Source organism: Hippocampus comes, unplaced genomic scaffold (genome assembly GCF_001891065.2).
Source record: "Hippocampus comes isolate QL1 unplaced genomic scaffold, H_comes_QL1_v1.1 scaffold147, whole genome shotgun sequence".
In the NCBI taxonomy this organism is placed as follows: domain Eukaryota; kingdom Metazoa; phylum Chordata; class Actinopteri; order Syngnathiformes; family Syngnathidae; genus Hippocampus; species Hippocampus comes.
In genome coordinates, this window is record NW_017805009.1 from 3,436,913 (window position 1) to 3,455,963 (window position 19,051).

A 19,051-nucleotide genomic window follows, 5' to 3' on the forward strand; every position below is an offset into this window, starting at 1 on the left:
ACAGGTTAAGGAGTGGCAGGAAATATGTTTCTCTCAGGAAGCATGAATGGCATTTGAGTTGGATGTGCATATCAAGGATGTTTCTAATAAACATACAAAATGGACATGTTGAAGTAAGTTTACAATGTGTTTCAAGAATCAGTGAATTTTTAAAGGCAACAGAGCTAATGGCAATGAAATGATTGCAGTGTACCTTTAAGCGCATGGTACATTTGCATTACAATTAGGGCCTGCAAATGGTTCACTCATATCATCAGTCTGTGTAAACAGCCTACTACTCACCATGCCAGACGCGATGCTCTTTGCAAAGCTCACTCTTTGCTCCCATGGAAACGGATCCTGGTAGAACAAAAAGCAAGATCAATGAAAATACAATTACGAGGGTCGAAGATTTAAATATAGGCATGAACATCATCAAACTGACATTTGGACCATAACACTAAACTCTTAAAAAAAATAAAAAATACTATTTTCCTCATCCAGTCCAGCCCTCTAGGGCCCATTCAAGCTTCTGACAGTTTACTTCAGGTCAGCACCCCCAACCGTTTCACTTCCTTGTTTCTGCTCTTCTCCATGTTCTGAAGCGAATCAGAGCTTAAAACAAGTGCTGAACTACTTCGGAAAAAAAAAACAAACTCTGACTTTTTTTCCCTTCGATATCGAGATTGCTATACGCTTATTTTTTTCAAGAACCACTTCAATTAAATTTTGTTTTTTTTAACAAATCCAAGCAATGTATTGTAACAAACAATCTCAGATTTATTCTGCATAAACGTTTTGGTCTGATTAGGTTAGGCGTATGCTCAAATGAAGGCAAGTGAACTATTAATTAAAAGAGAGTTTATGTCCCCAAACTCTTTTTTCCCCTTGATATGGAGATTGCTATACGCTTATTGTTTTCAAGAACCACTTCAATTAATTTTATTTTTTTTTTAACAAATCCAAGCAATGTATTGTAACAAACAATCTCAGATTTATTCTGCATAAACGTTTTGGTCTGATTAGGTTAGGCAAGTGAACTATTAATTAAAAGAGAGTTTATGTATTGACTTCAATTAGAGTAGTTAACTCGCTAAAGACTTTGGCTTGCGAGCTTTTAAGCATTCACCACAACGACTTTGTACCAAACAAGTGTGGCGGGAATCCATCAATGACAAATCAGGCCGTAACAATAATGCAAACAAATTGGTGGCTTTATCACTTCAACTTTTCATGTTTCATGAAACAATACGATTGTTTCATGAAACATGAAAACATGTGGACTGCACTTCTTAAGCACGAACTTATCTTGACAAGATATAAAGAAATAAATATACACATTTTATATGTATAAAAAAAGTCCGCCGACCAACCAAGGTGAATCAGAGGTTCTTGTTTTTTTCCCCCCAAATTGCAGCCGTTGCAATTAGAAAATTGAATTCTATTGCGTTGCGATCTCGATTTGAATTTGCGCACTTCTTAAGCACGAACGTATCTCGACACTATATATAGAAATATATATCCAAATTTTATATGTATAAAAAAAGTCCGCCAACCGACCAAAGTGAATCAGAGGTTCTTGGGTTTTTTTTTTACCCCCAAATTGCAGCCGTTGCAATTAGAAAATGGAATTCTATTGCGTTGCGATCTCGATTTGAATTTGCTGAAGTCTTCAACCCTACTTCAAACCCACAGTGTCTCTGATGAAGTCCTTCAGGGTGCCTCCTTCGATGAACTCTGTAATCAAATTGAGTCTCTTGTCCTTGTACAGCACACCGATGAACTTCAGGACGTGAGGATGCTCCAGGCTCCGCATGACTTTGACCTAAAGGTGATGATGGATCATGCCGAGTCAGTCAGCTAATGGTAAAATGTGCCCGACGAGAAAATAAACATGAAATCCCCGAACCAACACACCCGGGGATAAAGTTCTGCCCACGGCAACAAAAACAAAGAGATCACTGTTGAAACATGTGGCGCTCTTTCCGCAGAAGAATAAATTACAGGTCGGCACAGTGCACTGCTTTGAACGTGAGGAAGCGCAGGCCTACTGCAACTCATTACCTCCTTGAGGAAAGTTTTCTGGGTCTCCTCGTCACAGCGAAGCAGCTCTTTCATCACCATCACCTCTCCTGTGGCTTTATGAGTCACCTGCCCACCCAACAAAAGAAAAAGAGCACTTGACACGTCATGATAGGTGCGGGGGGGGGGGGGGGGGGTCGTTCATTCAGAGAGAGAGAGAGAGTGGCGAGACCTTGATAGCCTGTCCAAAGAAGCCTTTTCCCAAAACCTCGCCGTGGATGAGGTCACATGGCCTGAAGATGCGATGAGAGCAGCTACTGGACGACCTCAAAGATTCAGAGCGACCAATGTCTCGGGTAATGAAAAGATGCTCGTTGGGGGAATTGGGTCCAGGGGACTTGCATATGCTGTTACTACGCCTGAAAATGGACAAGGTGGTCCAGTTCCATAAGCTCTACGCTACAGCGGCAAGCTGCACACTCGTGGCAGTTTTTTTTTTTTTTTCTGGTCAAGACGAACCTCTCCCACCCAGAAATGCCTTAGCACTCTACCTGGCGAATGCACTTTGAGAGAGAAAGATGTGCTTTAGTTCCACAGGTTAAGGAGTGGCAGGAAATATGTTTCTCTCAAGATCTCCTCTTCAGTGTGTTGTCGTCCACCTCAGTTCTCTCCAGGACCGCGTTTGATGGCGAGGACAGGCGCATGCGGGAAGTCGCCGGCACTCCCAGCGTGTTCCTGGACGTTTCCAGTCGGAGCCGGTCCAAACGTTGCCTCACGGGGTCATATTCGATAAGCAGCTGTAATGTTTGACTGGTGCGATGAATGAGGTCATCCACCTATATAAATTAAAAGGCTGTTCAACATTTTTGACTTTGATACCGGACAATGTCAGTGGTCACATGTGTTGGATTATCACAATCAGAGAGGTTTTTAATTTAACCGGTGCCAGAGTAGAACCAGCAAATTCAGCGAAATACGAGAGGCACCGTATCGTCACCCTCTTAAAATCATGACCAAAGTCAAATTGTGGCCAATTTTTTAAAAATCCTTAAAGATTTCCTCATGATGCTAAAATCGGCTGCAACCTGAGTTAAAAAGATCACACAGCTCTAGGCCTGAAATGAAATTATTAACATATGGAATCTAATCAGAATTTGGCTTATTTTTTTCATGTTCTGGAAAAAAAAAATGACAGGTACTTATTTTAAGAAGGTGACAATATAACAGAGTGCACATTTGCAGCAATGCAAATTACAGACTCAATAATAAACAGACAGGGCTCCTCGGTTTACAATGCTCTGTAGTAAAGTCATAATTAAAGTACTTACTGTACATATTTGTATGAAAAACACTTCTAGGCCAAAAACATAAAACAGGGCTGAGCGATTATTCCAATTCAAATCGGCATTGCAATGCAATTTTCAAATCACAAAGTCTGCAATTTGGGGAAGAAAAAAAAAAACATAATTTTGGTTGGCAAGTATGTATTCATTATTATTTAGTAATTCTGTTTTAATTGTGGTTTTTTGAGGTACAGGCACTTCCAACTTGAATGTATTATTATTATTATTATTATTACTATCATTATTATCATTATTATTACGTAAAGGCAGAATTTTTCAGAAATGTTCTTGTACTGGACATGATGGTGTGTATGTCCTGCAGATGTCTGTCAAGTGTCGAAGGAGAGCGCAGCGAAAGGAGTTGTCTGTACAGGCGGAGAGAGAAATGTTTTGATGTCACAATAATGATGTGAGAGTGAGGCTGTGAGAACTCAAAGACTCCCAAGTACTGCATTCATTTCTCATTGAATCCTCTCCCTGCTGAAGAATGCATTCATGATGGTGGAATGAATGGAATGGCAAAATTCCCAGCTGCTGTTGATGCACGAAAACAACAAAGGGAAATTCTGTGGCGGTGAGGTGAAACTCATACGTAATTAGAAATTAAAGACCGCGCCTCTGAGTGAACATTTTTGGGATGGGAAGATGTGCAAAATCACCTCTTCCTCCAGCAGTGTCCCCACCGGAACACCATTAATCTCAAGGATCCTGTCTCCAACGTGGATGGCATTCCGCACCTCGGGACTAATGAGCATCCCTCTGACCCTGCTCATAAAACAACACCACATACAGGAACATGTGTTCATCACGGTGGAAATGAGCATGCCTCTGACCCTGCCGGGAACATTGTGTATGTTGATACTAGTGTAAGGCTGAGACATTATGAAGAGCAGGGATGCAAAATAAAACAACAAAACAATGCTGATCAGAAAGTCCGTGGAAAAACTCCCCCCAGCAGGAAGCACACAATATGCACCCAACCGGAGGGTCACTCACTCTGTGACTTGGACACTCGCCACGCCACTGACGTCACGCAGCACCGATACGGACAGGCCTCTCTTGCCGTTGGCCGCGGAGGGCATTGAGATGAGCGTCACCGTGTGGGGGAGTGAGTCCAGGACGGAGTCATGCGAGCGCTTTTCCAACATGGGGGTGAGGATCAGCTGCTTGTAGCACTTCCCACTGCAGACAAAAGCAGACGGGGCGAGATGACATGTGCCGACAGGCTGCTGTTTGAAGTTGCGGCACTCGGGGGAGCGGCGCTGAAGGAGTAATGGAAAATGACTAATAATGATGGCTAAGTAGCCTTTGAATAGAATCAATTGTTCGTAAAACATTACGAGATTATGAAATACTGTATTGTGGCACAATCCAAATGACGGGTTACGGCTTGCTGTCTCTGTGACCCAAACTTGGAGAAGTGGACGATGGATGGATGGAATCAAAATTCTATTGTGCTTTTGGTGAAGGAGAACCTTCCCTTACACTCTTCTTTTAAAACTGACAATATCATATGCACTAGGATCATTTGAAATACTAATGTACCAAAATCTTTATCATTGCAGCCAAATTAGTTAGATTCGTTCAACAAAGGCAATTCACTGAAATATCCCCAATGAAAACACACAGCAAAGCAAGCATGCCAAATCACAAATATTGAGAATTTGACAACTATTACATGATATATTCAATTAAAGACAGTTGAAAGTCCAGTGCAGTCTGGAATAAGGTAAGCATTTTTAGAAGAGCTTTTTTTTTCCCCCCTAATGTAATAGATGTAAACTATTAGAGACAACTCTCCGTATGACGCGGTGGACATCGGCTTACCAGAAGAGTTTAGAGCGCTCCACTAAGGCGTACGTATCCCGGTCCTCAATCACCACCTTGCAGCTGAGACACACAAAGCACTCGGGATGATACTTGTGTTCTCCAGCCACCTGGAAACACAAACGGTGTTGTTGAATTTCTTGCTGCCTTGTATTTGTATTTTCTTTTCCTCCCTCCCAGTCGTAGAAGCGTTCTCCGGCGCGTCTTGGTTGAACTTCCAGCCGTCAGTGCTGACACAGGCACAACACCTGCTTCGGTTTCAGCCAGTCTGGAATCTGCTATGATGTCACCTACACGTTGACAACTGAGATGCTCCGTCTCGTTTTCAAGCCCCCGAAAGCGATCGCTCACGTGCATGATCTTGTTAGCGTTGTTGTCTTTCTGGAATTGAGGCTGCGCCCTTCGGTGTTCATTGCTCTCGGGCGAGATGAACAAACGCATCTGTGTTCACTTCAAAAGGAAGATCATCGCATACTTGAGCAGTTGGAAGTACGGCTTTCTTGTCAAAATAGGAAATATGGTTGCTAGACGGTCATGTCAAGAGTCGCTAAGTGAAAAGTTTGCGGCTGCTTTTGAACACAACAAAACAACGCAGCACGGGGAAGAAATTGTGTTTACAGTGAGGAAAAAAAAACAGACTCTATAGAGCCGAAGCTCAAGGCAATCTGTCCATAAAGACTAGCAAGTTACTGCATGAAGCAGGTATTTCTTTTTTTGTTCTTCATATGACCAGGATTTAACTTTTTTTTTTTTTTTTTTTTTACTTAACAAGCAACAGATGCAGAAAGTAGCTTTTCATTTCATCTTCAGTTTTTCCAAGCTTAAGGAGCAGCAGGCAGCAACTACTAGAGTTTTGCGCTTTAAGCTATCGGGTTAATACTTTTTAATGTGGAAGACTGCAAGTACAAAATGAAGTTTAAAGTTACGGACGTGGAAGTGCTAGTGGCAGATAAACATGTCAGTGAGTTATAGAAAAGAAAAGCCATAATATGGCATGACTCCCTCTTGTGACTGGCTACAAGTCACATTTAAGAAGATTATTTTTGTTTGGAGCATGTCAAAAATGTTGACCTGAGCAGTACAGTCATCTCTCATCTCGCTTGCACCTCATTGTGATGATGCAGATCATTGCCTTTCAGACACGCCATTGAAAGACACAAAATCGCAATTTGTCTTGGGTGCGATTAATCACACTGCAAGTGCGACATTAATCCATTTGCATATTGTATACTCCTCTCCAGACTGTGCAAAATAAACCGCACAGCAATTTTGGCACAAGCAATGCTGGGTGTGCGCGCGTCGTAGATCGGCTTCCATTCCACCTGTTTGTATGAGCAATCAAGTTTGCGCCTGCCCTCCAGGATTTTTTTTTTTCAACCACAGCCATTTGTTTTAGCGCTACGTATTAAAATAAAAACACCTTTTTAAAAACTACAGATGTAAGTAGAGCTGTGAGTCAGTGCTGAGAGGATGATGTCGGCGTGACGAGTGTGACATGACGCTCATTTGTTTGTAACTCGCCAAAAACAGGAACTCCACTCAGAACCTGCCAAGTTCAACAATTCTACAGACTTTGATCCCAAAAAAACTCTTCTTCTATATTTAACAACATAACGGAATATTTAACACGAAAAATGTGTCTAGCCAGGTGTGACCCTTATTCTTAACCAGCATACTGTACTTCCTCAAACAGTTGCCTCTGCTCTATTAGACGCTGCTGTTTTCCACAAAACGCTGAACCTCAAATTGGTGTCTCCTTCCAGCCCCACATCAAAAAAATAAAATAAATAACAGGGTGGTTTCATGTAAAGCTGGAAGGGCGCTCACCACTACATCAGACACTCATGCATTGCAAAATCTTTTTTTTTTCCCTTGTCATTATTCATGTTTGTCAATAATTCAGTGCATGCCATTTTTCTCCATTGGAATTACTTGTACTGTATATGCTAAAATAGAGCATTGTATTACCTACAGTTGAGTAAAGATGCATGGCCAATATAAATACAGAAACAGTACACTACACTAACTATCCCAAACACGGTAGTTAACAACAAATAAAAAAGCTCACAAATGCTTTTTTTGTTGACTCTACCGTGCCGCTTCACTACAGGAGACTGAACATGAGGTGGGCCCCCAAACCACGATCTGTGTTCTGGAGTCGGTCAACCGTGGAGAACTTTGGTGCAGAATGAGGCCTCAAGGGGGAAACTTAGTTGGCCAATGGGTTTGGATGGCTGCCATGTTCAGCTGCAAGCCTATGTAAAAGTATCACTCGTCTGTAAACGTAATCACCGCGAAAAGCGTACACTCTCCTGCCTTGTAATGTGTGTTCGCATTCATCCAAAGTAGAAGGGAGAAAGTGGAACATAGAGCGCTTTGACACGCTCTGTGGGCGTTCTGGTATTATCTAATTAGAGGGGGGGGATTTGTTGGCTCGTGGGTTGATGGTGGCCAAGCGCACTGTAAGGGGCACTAGATTGGTCTTACAGTTTCATTTGTACACTTAACACAAAATAACTACCGTAGCAGAGAAGGGGGAAAAGGACTACAGCTAATACAAACAAGGCAATTGAATTTAGTCCCTTATTACGCAACTCAGTTTCTAAAGCACTTTAAATGCAGCTGTGACAAAATGTTGTACACACTACATGAAAATAATACAATCAGTAGTATGTATGTATCAGTGTCATGATACTGATGTGCAAAATAAGTGGACATCAGAGCGGCACGTCGGCGCAGGTCACAATAAATAAATACTGCGAGCATCAAGAGTAATGAAGTGGCGATAAGATGATGACCGTTTGTCTAAAAGCTTACATGCATTGGATAAAATATGAGCTATACAGTAAGTCAGGTGGATGTCAGAATACAGTTCTGGCGTTTGTGGCAGATTTACCATTGCAGGTCCGGTCATGAGCAGAGAGCATCCGTGACACAGCTCTCCAAACCTCTCCCAGTAGTGTTTGCGACAGTACAACTTCCCATCCTTCTCATAGTACCAGTTAGTCAGGTGGTCGCAGCACACAGAGCACCTGGGAGGACAAAAACAGGTCTGGTCAGCCTTTTGCTTTTGTCTGAAATGTATTTGAAAAGCCTCTTGAAACCAAGTTGTTTTTATGAAACAAGGAAAGTGTGATGGTGGATGGAGCTGCTGCAACGTGCCGCCTTCAAACTTTGCTGCTCGAGAGAGTGACGCGTCAATGTTTTTGGAGAGAGTAAGTTATTAAGTGGTAGTTGTTAAGGAGGTCTGCAGTTGTTGACATGAGAGAGATTTTGGTGAAACCAAGGGTTTGTTTATTGGGCGCCTCCTTATCTGGGCCACCACATTAGCCTTTTGGCCTTTTGGAAATCTTTTGTAATCCAAGCCTTGGTCACGGAGTGGTCCAGTATCGCAACCCCCCGGCTTCAAATAAAGAAATGAAGGCCGCATTAACTGGCAGATGTTGAAAAATCTAAGCAAATTCAGGTGTGGAAGTTGAAAATTCCAGTTAATAATTGGACCCATTTGTCACCTGGAGCGACGTCGGCTGAAGTTAGAGGACATTTCTAATCGCAACTTCGAGGCCAAATGCGTGAAATGCAGAATGGGGCAGACTGAGAAGCAGCTGCAGACTGTGAACATTTTGTTAAACAAGATTTACTGGTTAAGCAGAACTGGGCAGCAACTTTGGATGCCGGAGAACAATTGACTATAGAGCGCTCTGATTAGTTTACCAAAAGGCTGCCTACGTTGTTTCAACGTTGCACATCTTCAAAAAGTTCTTGAAACTATAAGATTTGCAATTAGAATAATTGCTCAACTCGACCGAAACTTTTTCTACTTCTTCAACTGATTTTGAAACGGATCTCTGATTTGCTAATCCGAGTCCTGTGGAACCATTCCAAGTATGCAGTGTGACATGATAAATCAGAAGGAGACCGCTGATGGTGTACTCAAGCTTCCCTTCCTGGCCTCGTGCCTCTTGCTCCAGGACAAAGTAAATGATTCATGTTGACTGACATTGGCGCAGACTGATTTGAGTGTTTTTTGGGCATAACTTCAAGGGGAAAATGTGTACTTTTTAATGACTTGCATACAGATAGTTGGGTCTTCGGACGACCTGTCCACCCATCAAGCTTGAAATTAAAGTTATTTATATCTTGCATCATCCGCCATTCTCTGATTCTGTCTGAGCGAGTTATTCTATGTTTGCCTCCCCACTGTGATACAACAGCGAAACAATTAACATAATAACAAATGTCAAGTATGACTGCATCTGCATTGTGGAGACAAATGTGGAGAGGCGACACTCGATGATGGGAAAAACTTCGCAAACCCTACCCAATAAGTTATAGCTTGATTTGTAAAATTATTTTCAGCAGGCCCAAAAAAATTTATATTTTCTACAGCAATTATTTCAACGATGGAAAATTAAATGCTTCATCGCACAAGTAACATTTCGCTCAATTAGTCAAGCCACCCATCCAAAAGACCATATTTCAAGATGAGCATGATCCATTACATGTACGCTGATCAGAACAAAAAAAACAAAAAAAAAAAACAGCATAGAAAGCAAGGAATACTTTTTTTAATGTTAGAAATAAAACTGATTAATCTGCTCTTGTCACTTTGAGCACCTCCGAGGTGGAGAAAATTCCAGAAAAAAAAACCCTAATGATCATTCATTAAATTTGTATTACATAACATGACGTTATGAAACCACACAGAAAGGTCCTTGAAGCCGTACTGATAACAGGGAGGTGCTCAGAACAAACTCAGGTGGGTTTCCGACGAACAATGCAATAGTCCAGCCGGCAAAAACACTGCAAAGTAAACAGTCCTGATTTCCTTGAGCCGCATTCCTGCTGAGTGTATTCTTTTGTTTGAAGGACGGCGTGGTAGGTAGCGCGACCTTTAGTTGTGACATTGAGGACTTTGGGAGGAAGTGTTTCACCTTTCATGGGATCCTTATCTCAGAGTGTGGGATTGTTGCAAACGTTCTCCAAAACGATTTTTCTCCTGTGCGTGATGAGTGATAAAACTGTGTTTCCATTCATATGACAGGAAACGCCTGTGTGTAATTCAGTTCAGTCTAGTGGACATAGGAACAGTGCAAGTGACCTTTGATTGCAATATATGACAAAAATATGTGACATTAAAAAGGTCGTTCAACTATAACTTATAGTTGAACAACCTTTTTAATGTCTGCCTCTGGCTTATAGTCTATAAGCCAGAGGCAGACAGAAGGGTTTCAGTTGTCAATAATTGAAATTAATATGACTAAGTTCAGAAGCAAGGAATAGAAAAATGGGGGCAAAATGTAATGTACTACTTGGCTGTTGTCAGTCAAGGTGTTGTTGATTCACCGGTTTGTGGTTTTAGGATTAGAACATGAGCTATGGGAAGTTATATCAACAACCGCTCTTGTGGTAATAAACTCCCAACATAGTCAAACAAGCAAATTTAGTCAAATGGCCATTTCAAATAATGATGTCCTTTGGGAATTCATTCTTTTTTACTCCCTCGAGGAGAAGTGTGGAGGGGGGTGGGGGGTGGCATTTTTTTTTTTCCGACCTGACTGCCAGTGTTTGGCCCAAGGCTTTGGGCTGCTGTGGCCACTGTAGAGTGCCTCATTGTCACCCATGAATGTGCGCATGTCATTCGGAGTAGACAAAAAAAGCAAGGTAAAATACATTTTTAAAAAACTGACCGACATGAAAGCCACCCTGCGGACGGGGGGCTTTCTGCTGGTGTGGCCGCTATGTAGCACATCATGGCAGCAACCACCACACCATGAGCCGGTGGGATATATTTCAACCACTGGAGGCTTTAAGCAGATATATTTTCGCGGCTCCAAAATGTAGCACGCTCTTCTCTAGGGTGTCAAATGTAGAAGACCTATTTATTTTCACTTTACGGGGATTATAGAAGATTATTTTTTTCTTCCTGTTATGCAGTCCAAACAAGAAAGAGTCCCATTCTGGCCACAACACGAAATTTCAATTTTAAGGGGCCCTAACATTGAAAATGGACTTGAAAATAGCTTGTACACAAATAGTACAAGCATAGCACAACAAGTAAGGAAATGTGTGTTCGGTAGATTATTTCTTGGTTTGGACAATGTTTCATGGCACCAAATCTTATACTGGGCAGTTGGGAATCTAATTATTTCCACTCAATGGTCCCACATTTGTAAGAAATATGCATTTGCGGGATGAGCAGCAGAGGTCAGACTGTGAGTTGCCCGCATGACAATGTAGCACAATTCTCGCCAATGCCAAACTACCATGAACTCGTGTTTGGTGTATTGTGTGATGAATGTTTGAGAATAAAAGACATTTTGGCAATTTAATGTTTTTTGTCACAAGTCAGCCAATGTGGTTGCGTTGGCCACTCTGGCCCGATCCTGTTATGCAGTCCAAACAAGAAAAGGTCCCATTTTGGCCACAACACGAAATTTCAATTTAAAGGGGTCCTAGCATTGAAAAATGGACTTGAAAATAGCTTGAATACAAATAGTACAAGCATAGCACAAAAAGTAAAGAAATGTGTGTTAGGTAGATTATTTCTTGGTTTGGACAATGCTTCTTGGCACTAAATATTATACTGTGCAGTTGGAAATCTTATTTCCACAAAATGGTCCCACATTTGTAAGATACATGCATTTGCGGGATGAGCAGCAGAGGTCAGACTGTGAGTTGCCCGCATGACAATGTAGCACAATTCTCGCCAATGCCAAACTACCATGAACTCGTGTTTGGTGTATTGTGTGATGAATGTTTGAGAATAAAAGACATTTTGGCAATTTAATGTTTTTTGTCACAAGTCAGCCAATGTGGTTGCGTTGGCCACTCTGGCCCGAACAGCATGCGCAAACTGATACCAAGTTTGCAATGGGGTTGAAGTCAGGACGTCTGTGACAAACTCCGCTCTGTGGCGGTAAGCGTTCATGATGAATGTTGGAGAATAAAAAGACATTTTGGCAATTTTTTTTTTTTGGCAACGTGTTTGTCACGGGTCAGCCAATGTGGTTGCGTTGGCCACTCTGGCGCACGAACAGCATGCACAAACTGATACCAAGTTTTCAATGGGGTTGAAGTCAGGATGTCTGTGACAAACTCCGCTCTGTGGCGGTAAGCGTTGTTAACTTGGAGGACAGACTTGGGTCCCAGACTGTGAAAATATGGATGGCGATTTGCTTGGAGATTTGGCAAATTATTCCTCGGTGTAAAAAGAACAGACTCAGCTCTGCTGTTCATCTCACAAATGCACGACCATTTAAAAGGGGAATAAATGGGCTTTCCAGTGATCGATGATTTATAGCCGAGCTCACCACCCCAAAAAAATAGCAATATCAAAAGTGAAGTGATTGGTGATAAGTTTACATCTACTTTGTAGTGATGCTCTGAAGTAAAATCTGCGGGGTTACTTTAAAAACCTTTTTTATAGAATTTTCAAAATATTACTTTTGCATTATGGACAAACACTGTGTTTTCTAGGGGTGATGATTGCAGAAGTGCACCCTTGCCATGGTTATGATATTATCCTAATTGTTTGCCAATAATGATTACAATATCACAACGCTGGAATTATGTGATAGTGGATATATTGGTAGCAAACTACAATGGACCACAGCACAAAACTTTGAAAGAGAATTAAAACTTGAAACGTAAGTACTGTACTCGATTTTGTTTGTGTCTTCAATGAATGTAAATAGTCATAATGGATATGTGTCACTTGGAATATACATCTAAATCAGGGGTGTCAAACTCAATTTTGCCACAGGCCACCGGCGTAGTTTTGGTTTCCCCCACAGGCCCGTTATGACTATGAAACCGCATAAATGTACTATCATCACTCGATTATTAATTACCGGTATTATATATAATCAAAAAAAATTTGATGGATGATATAGTTTGAAATCAGAAGCACAGGAAAATACAAAATCAACTTTGTTCTATTCAATTAAAAAGGGATTTAGTAACAGGAAATGCTTACAGCACCACTACGTTAAATTTTGGGACCAATTTTAACAGAGCAACATGAAACAGATGAGACACATGATTTGCTTTGACGGGTTAATTAAATTTGATGTGATGGGCCGGATCTGGTCACTTGCGCTGTAAATAAGATGGAGGAGTACGAGGAAAGACACAAGCAAAGGAAAATGATCTCAGAAATGCCCAAATCTGAACCTTTAGGGTTCATCCAGGCTGAGTGCTTATTCTGGGCCAGACATTTGATTTCTTTTAAAGGAATGTGAATGCTCTAAAAATCCGACACTTATGTTGCCATGCCAGTGTTGCTTTGAGCAAAATTATCCTGCCAAGGAGGATGGTGTAGTGGAGGTCTGGTGTCCATTACAGTAGCTCAACTTCCCACAGCTGAAATCACGTCACTGATATTTAGATCGCAATCTCCTCGAGACTTTATCAACACTGCCCCTGCGTCTAGCAACCAATTAGTGAAATCAATTTTTCCTCACTTGCTCAATGACCAATCAGTTTCACATGAAAGAATATTTGAGAAATTGATTTGGCTGAATTTAGGCAGGATGATTTGTGCCATGACTGCTGTGTGGGTTGTCTCTCAAATAGTTTCTCCAGACTAGTGGTGCTCCAATGGATTGGCCTCCAATCGTGATCGGCCAATTTCAGAACAAAAGAATGCGATCGGCATATTTCAATCAATGCCTTTCATTGCCAAAAAAACAACAACAAAAAAAACATCACCTGTGGCTCGTACTTTCCAGCCTGCAGCCAACTAGAGATCAACCTGTGTGCATTATGGCATCCCCTCCCCCCTTTCCTCAACACTGCACATAGCGCAGACCAAACCAGTAAATAATGCATAATTTTTGAAAACCGGAAGTTACACACAAGCAAACCAACATACGTGCATCTACGAAAACAAAACCTTGTTTGGCGGAAGCAAAAACCACGACAAAAAGTATTCCACCCATTCCCAATGAGGCACAAAAGAACAGGCAAAGCTTCCTTTGCAGCAAACAAACAAAAGGTTTCATGAGCCGAATTTTGAGACAGCAGACTCCCATCTCTGAATCGCCGGTGAGGAATGCAGACATAGCGCGGGAGGGTGCTACTACATATAGGCCTCAACACTGCCAGGTTGACTGGAACAAAAGTGACATCAGCGCATAAGAATGTTATACAAGGTGGAGGTGGTCCGTTGGCAGCGTCATCAGGCAAAGGATGTTTGGCTTGCTTTGCTATGGCAATCTGATTACTTTGTAGTTTACAAATCTAGAATAAAGTGTGTCATTCGAATGATGCCATTTTTACACTTAAATGCAACGCTGCACATTTAGCTAAGTGACACTACAGCCGCCACACACACGTGCATCTAATATCTCGCATTAGTGTATAAAGAGAAACAGTGGAGAAGTTACAGACAACTTGACATCATGATTTAGACATATTGCAGCAGCAGGAGGAGCGTCTCAATGGTGAGTAATGCAACAGTGAGAGGAACACGGCCTCTGAAACAAGGACAGGGTTGTGTATGATCTTGAAGAGGCAAAGTTTGGCAGGACTAAAATCTGAGGTTGTTTAAGGACAGTGTGCAGTTATTTCAGTGTTGAGAGATATCATACACTTTGACAATTTGGAAAATCCAGATGTCTTCAAAAGCCAAAGACAGAGGTTGAAAGTGTAAAAAAAACACAAAAAAAACCCATATAGAGAGCAAAGATTTGTTTGATTTGAAATTCAATCAAATCTTTTTTAAGACTTTTAAACACCAAACAAAAACTTGGTTGAGCAATGACATCATACAAGATCACGGCATATCAAATGAGAATTCAGCAAATCTATAAACAGCTTTTTCAGATTTATTTTTTTGGGGGTGGGGGGTGGGGTCCAAAAGAAAAACTATATTTGTAGGAGATCTGTGTGTAGCCGGCGCACACAACGGGCACAGCGCCTAACACGATTCACAGTCAAATAGGAAACGCAAAAGATTTTCTTGGTTGTTTAGTTTCACATTGCCTGTCACCCAAAGTGAGCCAGGCTAGATTCAAGCCTACGGGCCACCCAAGTGAGACGAAGAAGGACAGAAATGGACGAAGAAGGACAGAAATGGACGGATGGGTCAGAAGGCAACTCACATGTCCATGAGTAATTACAAAGTCCATTTTTAATAATAGTATTATGTATGTATGTATGTATGTGGTGTCAAGAATGGTAAAATGTTACTTTGAAGTTTTTGTACTTTAACTTGAGCTTAATTCTCACACTACAGTTTGGCAGGCAAGTGTCATAACTTTCTGATGATCAGAGGCAACTTATGGCACAGTGGGAACCTACTTGTTGTTTGCAAACTGCTTATGTTGGCATGTACAGGATGAGCAAAGGCTAACTGGCATGCCTACATGTTGTATCTCCCCATGGAACAGTAACCTGTTAAACCCGCAACTCCCACTTCAACTCCACTTTGTCAATCATTAAGGTAAAATCCGCTGCTAAACAGTCTCGATTCAAGTTGTTTGCTGCACAAGTGCAGATGTCATCCACCACTGGGCACTCCGTGTTAACAGCAAAGTCACTTCATACTTTCACTCTATAACCGAAACCAGTCGTGTTTAGTCTGTGATACAGAAGCTTCTGCGATTATCCTGAAGGCCGTTTGTGACGAAACCAAAACAGTGACATGTTGACCAAGAGCAGTGCCACTGTCAATGCAAAACAAAGAGTTCATTTCATGCCAACCCACTTTGGGATCCATCCCCGCACAGCTCAGTTGTGCCTTGTGAGACATGTATGGGATCTTGATCTGAGAGACTTACTGGAAGCAGGCGTAGTGCCAAATGTCCTGCAAGACCTTCATGCGGAACGGCTCGTGGACTCTTGTTCCACACCCCGCACAGTAACACTCTTCTGTACCTGCAACAAGCAAAACAACAGTGCTGCGACTTAACACTTGAATCGATCAAGTTAAACAATCCTGTGAGTAAAACATTACAGCTTCGTGCTAAAGTAGCAACAATATATGATCCTTCGGCATCTTGAACCTGAACTAATTCCTCACCTTCTGTGTCTCCCATCTGCTCAATTAGGCGAGCGTCGTTTTTAACCTTTTACAAACGTTGCATACTGCGAAAAGCGCCGTCCGTGTGGAATTGCACTCCGCGACTCGTCGCTCCCGGTGAAAAATAAGACCGAAATGCAGGATGAGTGACGTCGTACTGACTACGAATTCCTGTGCCCGAAAGCGGAAGTGCTGGACAGCAGCACCTGAAAACAGGAGAATGCCAACAGTGTCCAACAAAACAACAGTAGCGCCCCATGCTGGCCAAATGTGTAAACTACATTAAAATAAAATCAGATCAGCGATTGAATCTATCCATCCAATCATTATCCGAGACGCTTATCCTCACGAGGATCGCAGGCGTGCTGGAGCCTATCCCAGCAATATCCATTTTCTATACTATTTTCTGTAGAGATTATCACTAGGAATCAGTAAAATAGGGATAATAAACCAGTACTCTTTGAGGGGAATTTTACGTTTTTTTAAATCAATTTTTCATTTTCCGTTGCTGGTTTTCCTTTGGAATGACCTTCCGTCAAATGTGAGGCAAGCTCCCTCGCAATTTTTAAAACTCGCCCTGAAACACATTTTTAGATGGCTTTTGACTCAACATTATACTCGTTATTATTTTAGTGTTTTATGGTGTCTCTTAATGTATTTGTTTACTGTCTTTGTTGTTGTATGACTGATTTTCACTCCATGTACAGCATTTTTTATGCAGCAATGGCTTTTTTAAGGTGCTTTATAAAGTTGAATTGTGGAATGTAAATGTGTAATTGTATAATCTAATAGTTTGTCTGTCTGTCTGTCTGTCTGTCTGTCTGTCTGTCTGTCTGTCTGTCTGTCTGTCTGCATGCCGCCCGCCCTTCCATCTATCTATCTATCTATCTATCTATCTATCTATCTATCTATCTATCTATCTATCTATCTATCTATCTATCTATCAGTGGCGATTGCTCTCTATCTATCTATCTATCTATCTATCTATCTATCTATCTATCTATCTATCTATCTATCTATCTATCTATCTATCTATCTATCTATCTATCTATCAGTGGCGATTGCTCTCGGATTGCAAGGGAAGCTCGGCTTCCCCTAAAATGTCAAAGAATAAGTGATCAAACATATGAATGTAAATTTCATTGTGTGTACATGTCATTGACTAAATATGCGCTACAACATGCTCAACTTTTGTTCCGAATCAGCTTCTTCTTACTGGTTACGACGCGACTCCCTTCTCATTCATTCCAGCAGCTTCGCTATGCTTTTAAACGGTGGACGCCGAGCGTCCGCAGAGCGTCTGTTGCCCAGACGCCGGACTTCTCGAGAGTTCTGGGTAGGTTGTCCCAATGCGTTGAACGGAGACGAGTCATTGGATACAAACTGGTTTTTGTCCCGCCCACGGACGCCCGGCGTCTCTGGGAGTCTATGGACAGTGGGCGTGTATCGGCCAAGCCTGGACGCTGAGCTTTCTGCATGAGGATTGGATGATCTGTCTGAGGCGGAATCTCGTTATGATTGACAGCAAAATAAGCCAATCACCGATCTTTTAGTGTAGGCATCCGAGGGAGCATTTTTCAATTCTCATTCTGTTCTGAGTTGAACCGGAGACTTCTAGTAATCTCGAATGGCAACACTCTCTTTGTTGAAAACGACTAGTGACAGATTAATCTTTTATTTCTGGTGTGTTTTATTGTACTGTAGTTGCTTGTGTTCGCAGACTGACTTATATCACCACAGTTAAGAACCTGGAAAAGACGCCTTGTTGGTATGCCAGGGTCACAGATCATTTTCTTGAAAAAGAACGGAGAGTAGAATTCACGTAGAAATAAACTGACACATTTTATGATGTAGCCCGCAATTGAGCTTCCCCTTCTTGACAGACCAGCATCCGCCACTGCTATCTATCTATCTATCTATCTATCTATCTATCTATCTATCTATCTATTCTGAATACGGTAACAGGGTTGGGTGAACCTTTTTCCACAAAAATCTGATTTCCAATTTTACCTTTTTTTTTAAATCTCTTTGTTCATAGAAAAAGCAAATGAGAGTTTTACTCTTTTTTTCTCCTGACACGAAACAAGCTTAAAAAATACCCACCCTGAGCATTCCAAATAAAAAACAAATATTGCTTATGTACAGATAATGAGATAATGTGAAAATACATGTTTACGTTTGGATTTTGTTGTGGGTTCGGGGGTTCTGTCTGTTTGTCTGTCTAAATATCAACCTATCTCTACACTCAGTGGATAGAGGGCAGAGATCCATCCATCCATCCATCCATTTTTCCGCTCATGCTCAAAAGGGTCACAGGCGTGCTGGAACCTATCTCAACAGTATTTGGGCAGGAGGTGGGGTACATCCCAAACTGGTTGCCAGCCAATTGCAAGGCACACATAGATGAACAACCATCCACGCTCACACTCACACCTAAGGACAATTTGGAGTGTTCCATTAGCCTGCCATGCACAGTTTTGGAATGTGGGAGGAAACCGCAGTACCCGGAGAAAACCCATGCAGGCACGGAGAGAACATGCACACTCCACACAGGAAGGCTGGAGCCGGAATTGAACCCTGCACCTCTGCACTGTGAGGTTGACATGCTGACCAGTTAACCACTGTGCCACCAGAGATCCAATGGTCAGAAAAATAAAACATTTACCTTGATTAATATTTTCTTGTCTTGTCAAATACAGCCAAAGAATTGTTAAATTGTTTTAAGAACGATCATTATTTAGAGGGGAGTAGGGTAGGTTCATTGGCACATACCCCTTTGGCTCTTGATGCCCAAAGTGCCCCATCAATTGTTTTTTTTTTCAGTTTCTGAGAAAGGTTGTTGTTTCTGAGTTAA

The 19,051-nt window shown here is 41.7% G+C and overlaps 1 protein-coding gene across 2 annotated transcripts; it reads right to left on the minus strand.

Moving 5' to 3' along the window:
• Positions 1 to 86: 86 nt before the first annotated feature.
• Positions 87 to 16,424, minus strand: limk2 (LIM domain kinase 2). 2 transcript variants are annotated; one of them, XM_019862654.1, is made up of 11 exons: positions 16,198 to 16,424; positions 15,956 to 16,052; positions 8,068 to 8,203; positions 5,172 to 5,281; positions 4,341 to 4,526; positions 4,004 to 4,109; positions 2,632 to 2,837; positions 2,234 to 2,426; positions 2,044 to 2,130; positions 1,673 to 1,804; positions 88 to 339 (listed from the first exon to the last, which is right to left on the minus strand). In XM_019862654.1, the coding sequence occupies exons 1-11, from the start codon at positions 16,211 to 16,213 to the stop codon at positions 196 to 198; spliced, it is 1,413 nt and encodes a 470-aa protein (XP_019718213.1). In that variant the 5' UTR covers positions 16,214 to 16,424; the 3' UTR covers positions 88 to 195. The 2 variants fall into 2 exon arrangements, with proteins under 2 accessions (XP_019718220.1, XP_019718213.1); XM_019862661.1 differs by lacking the exons at positions 15,956 to 16,052; positions 16,198 to 16,424 and adding an exon at positions 8,684 to 8,730 and having other exon boundaries at positions 87 to 339.
• Positions 16,425 to 19,051: the final 2,627 nt, after the last annotated feature.

What these genes read in the sequence shown, in the direction of transcription:
- limk2 (XM_019862654.1), bottom strand. An exon ending in TGGCACTACGCCTGCTTCCA is followed by an intron (nt 8,204 to 15,955) that starts GTAAGTCTCTCA and finishes TTGTCCTCCCAG; the next exon opens with GTGCTCTGTGTGCTGCGACC. An exon ending in AACACACTGAAGAGGAGATC is followed by an intron (nt 2,427 to 2,631) that starts TTGAGAGAAACA and finishes CACCTTGTCCAT; the next exon opens with TTTCAGGCGTAGTAACAGCA.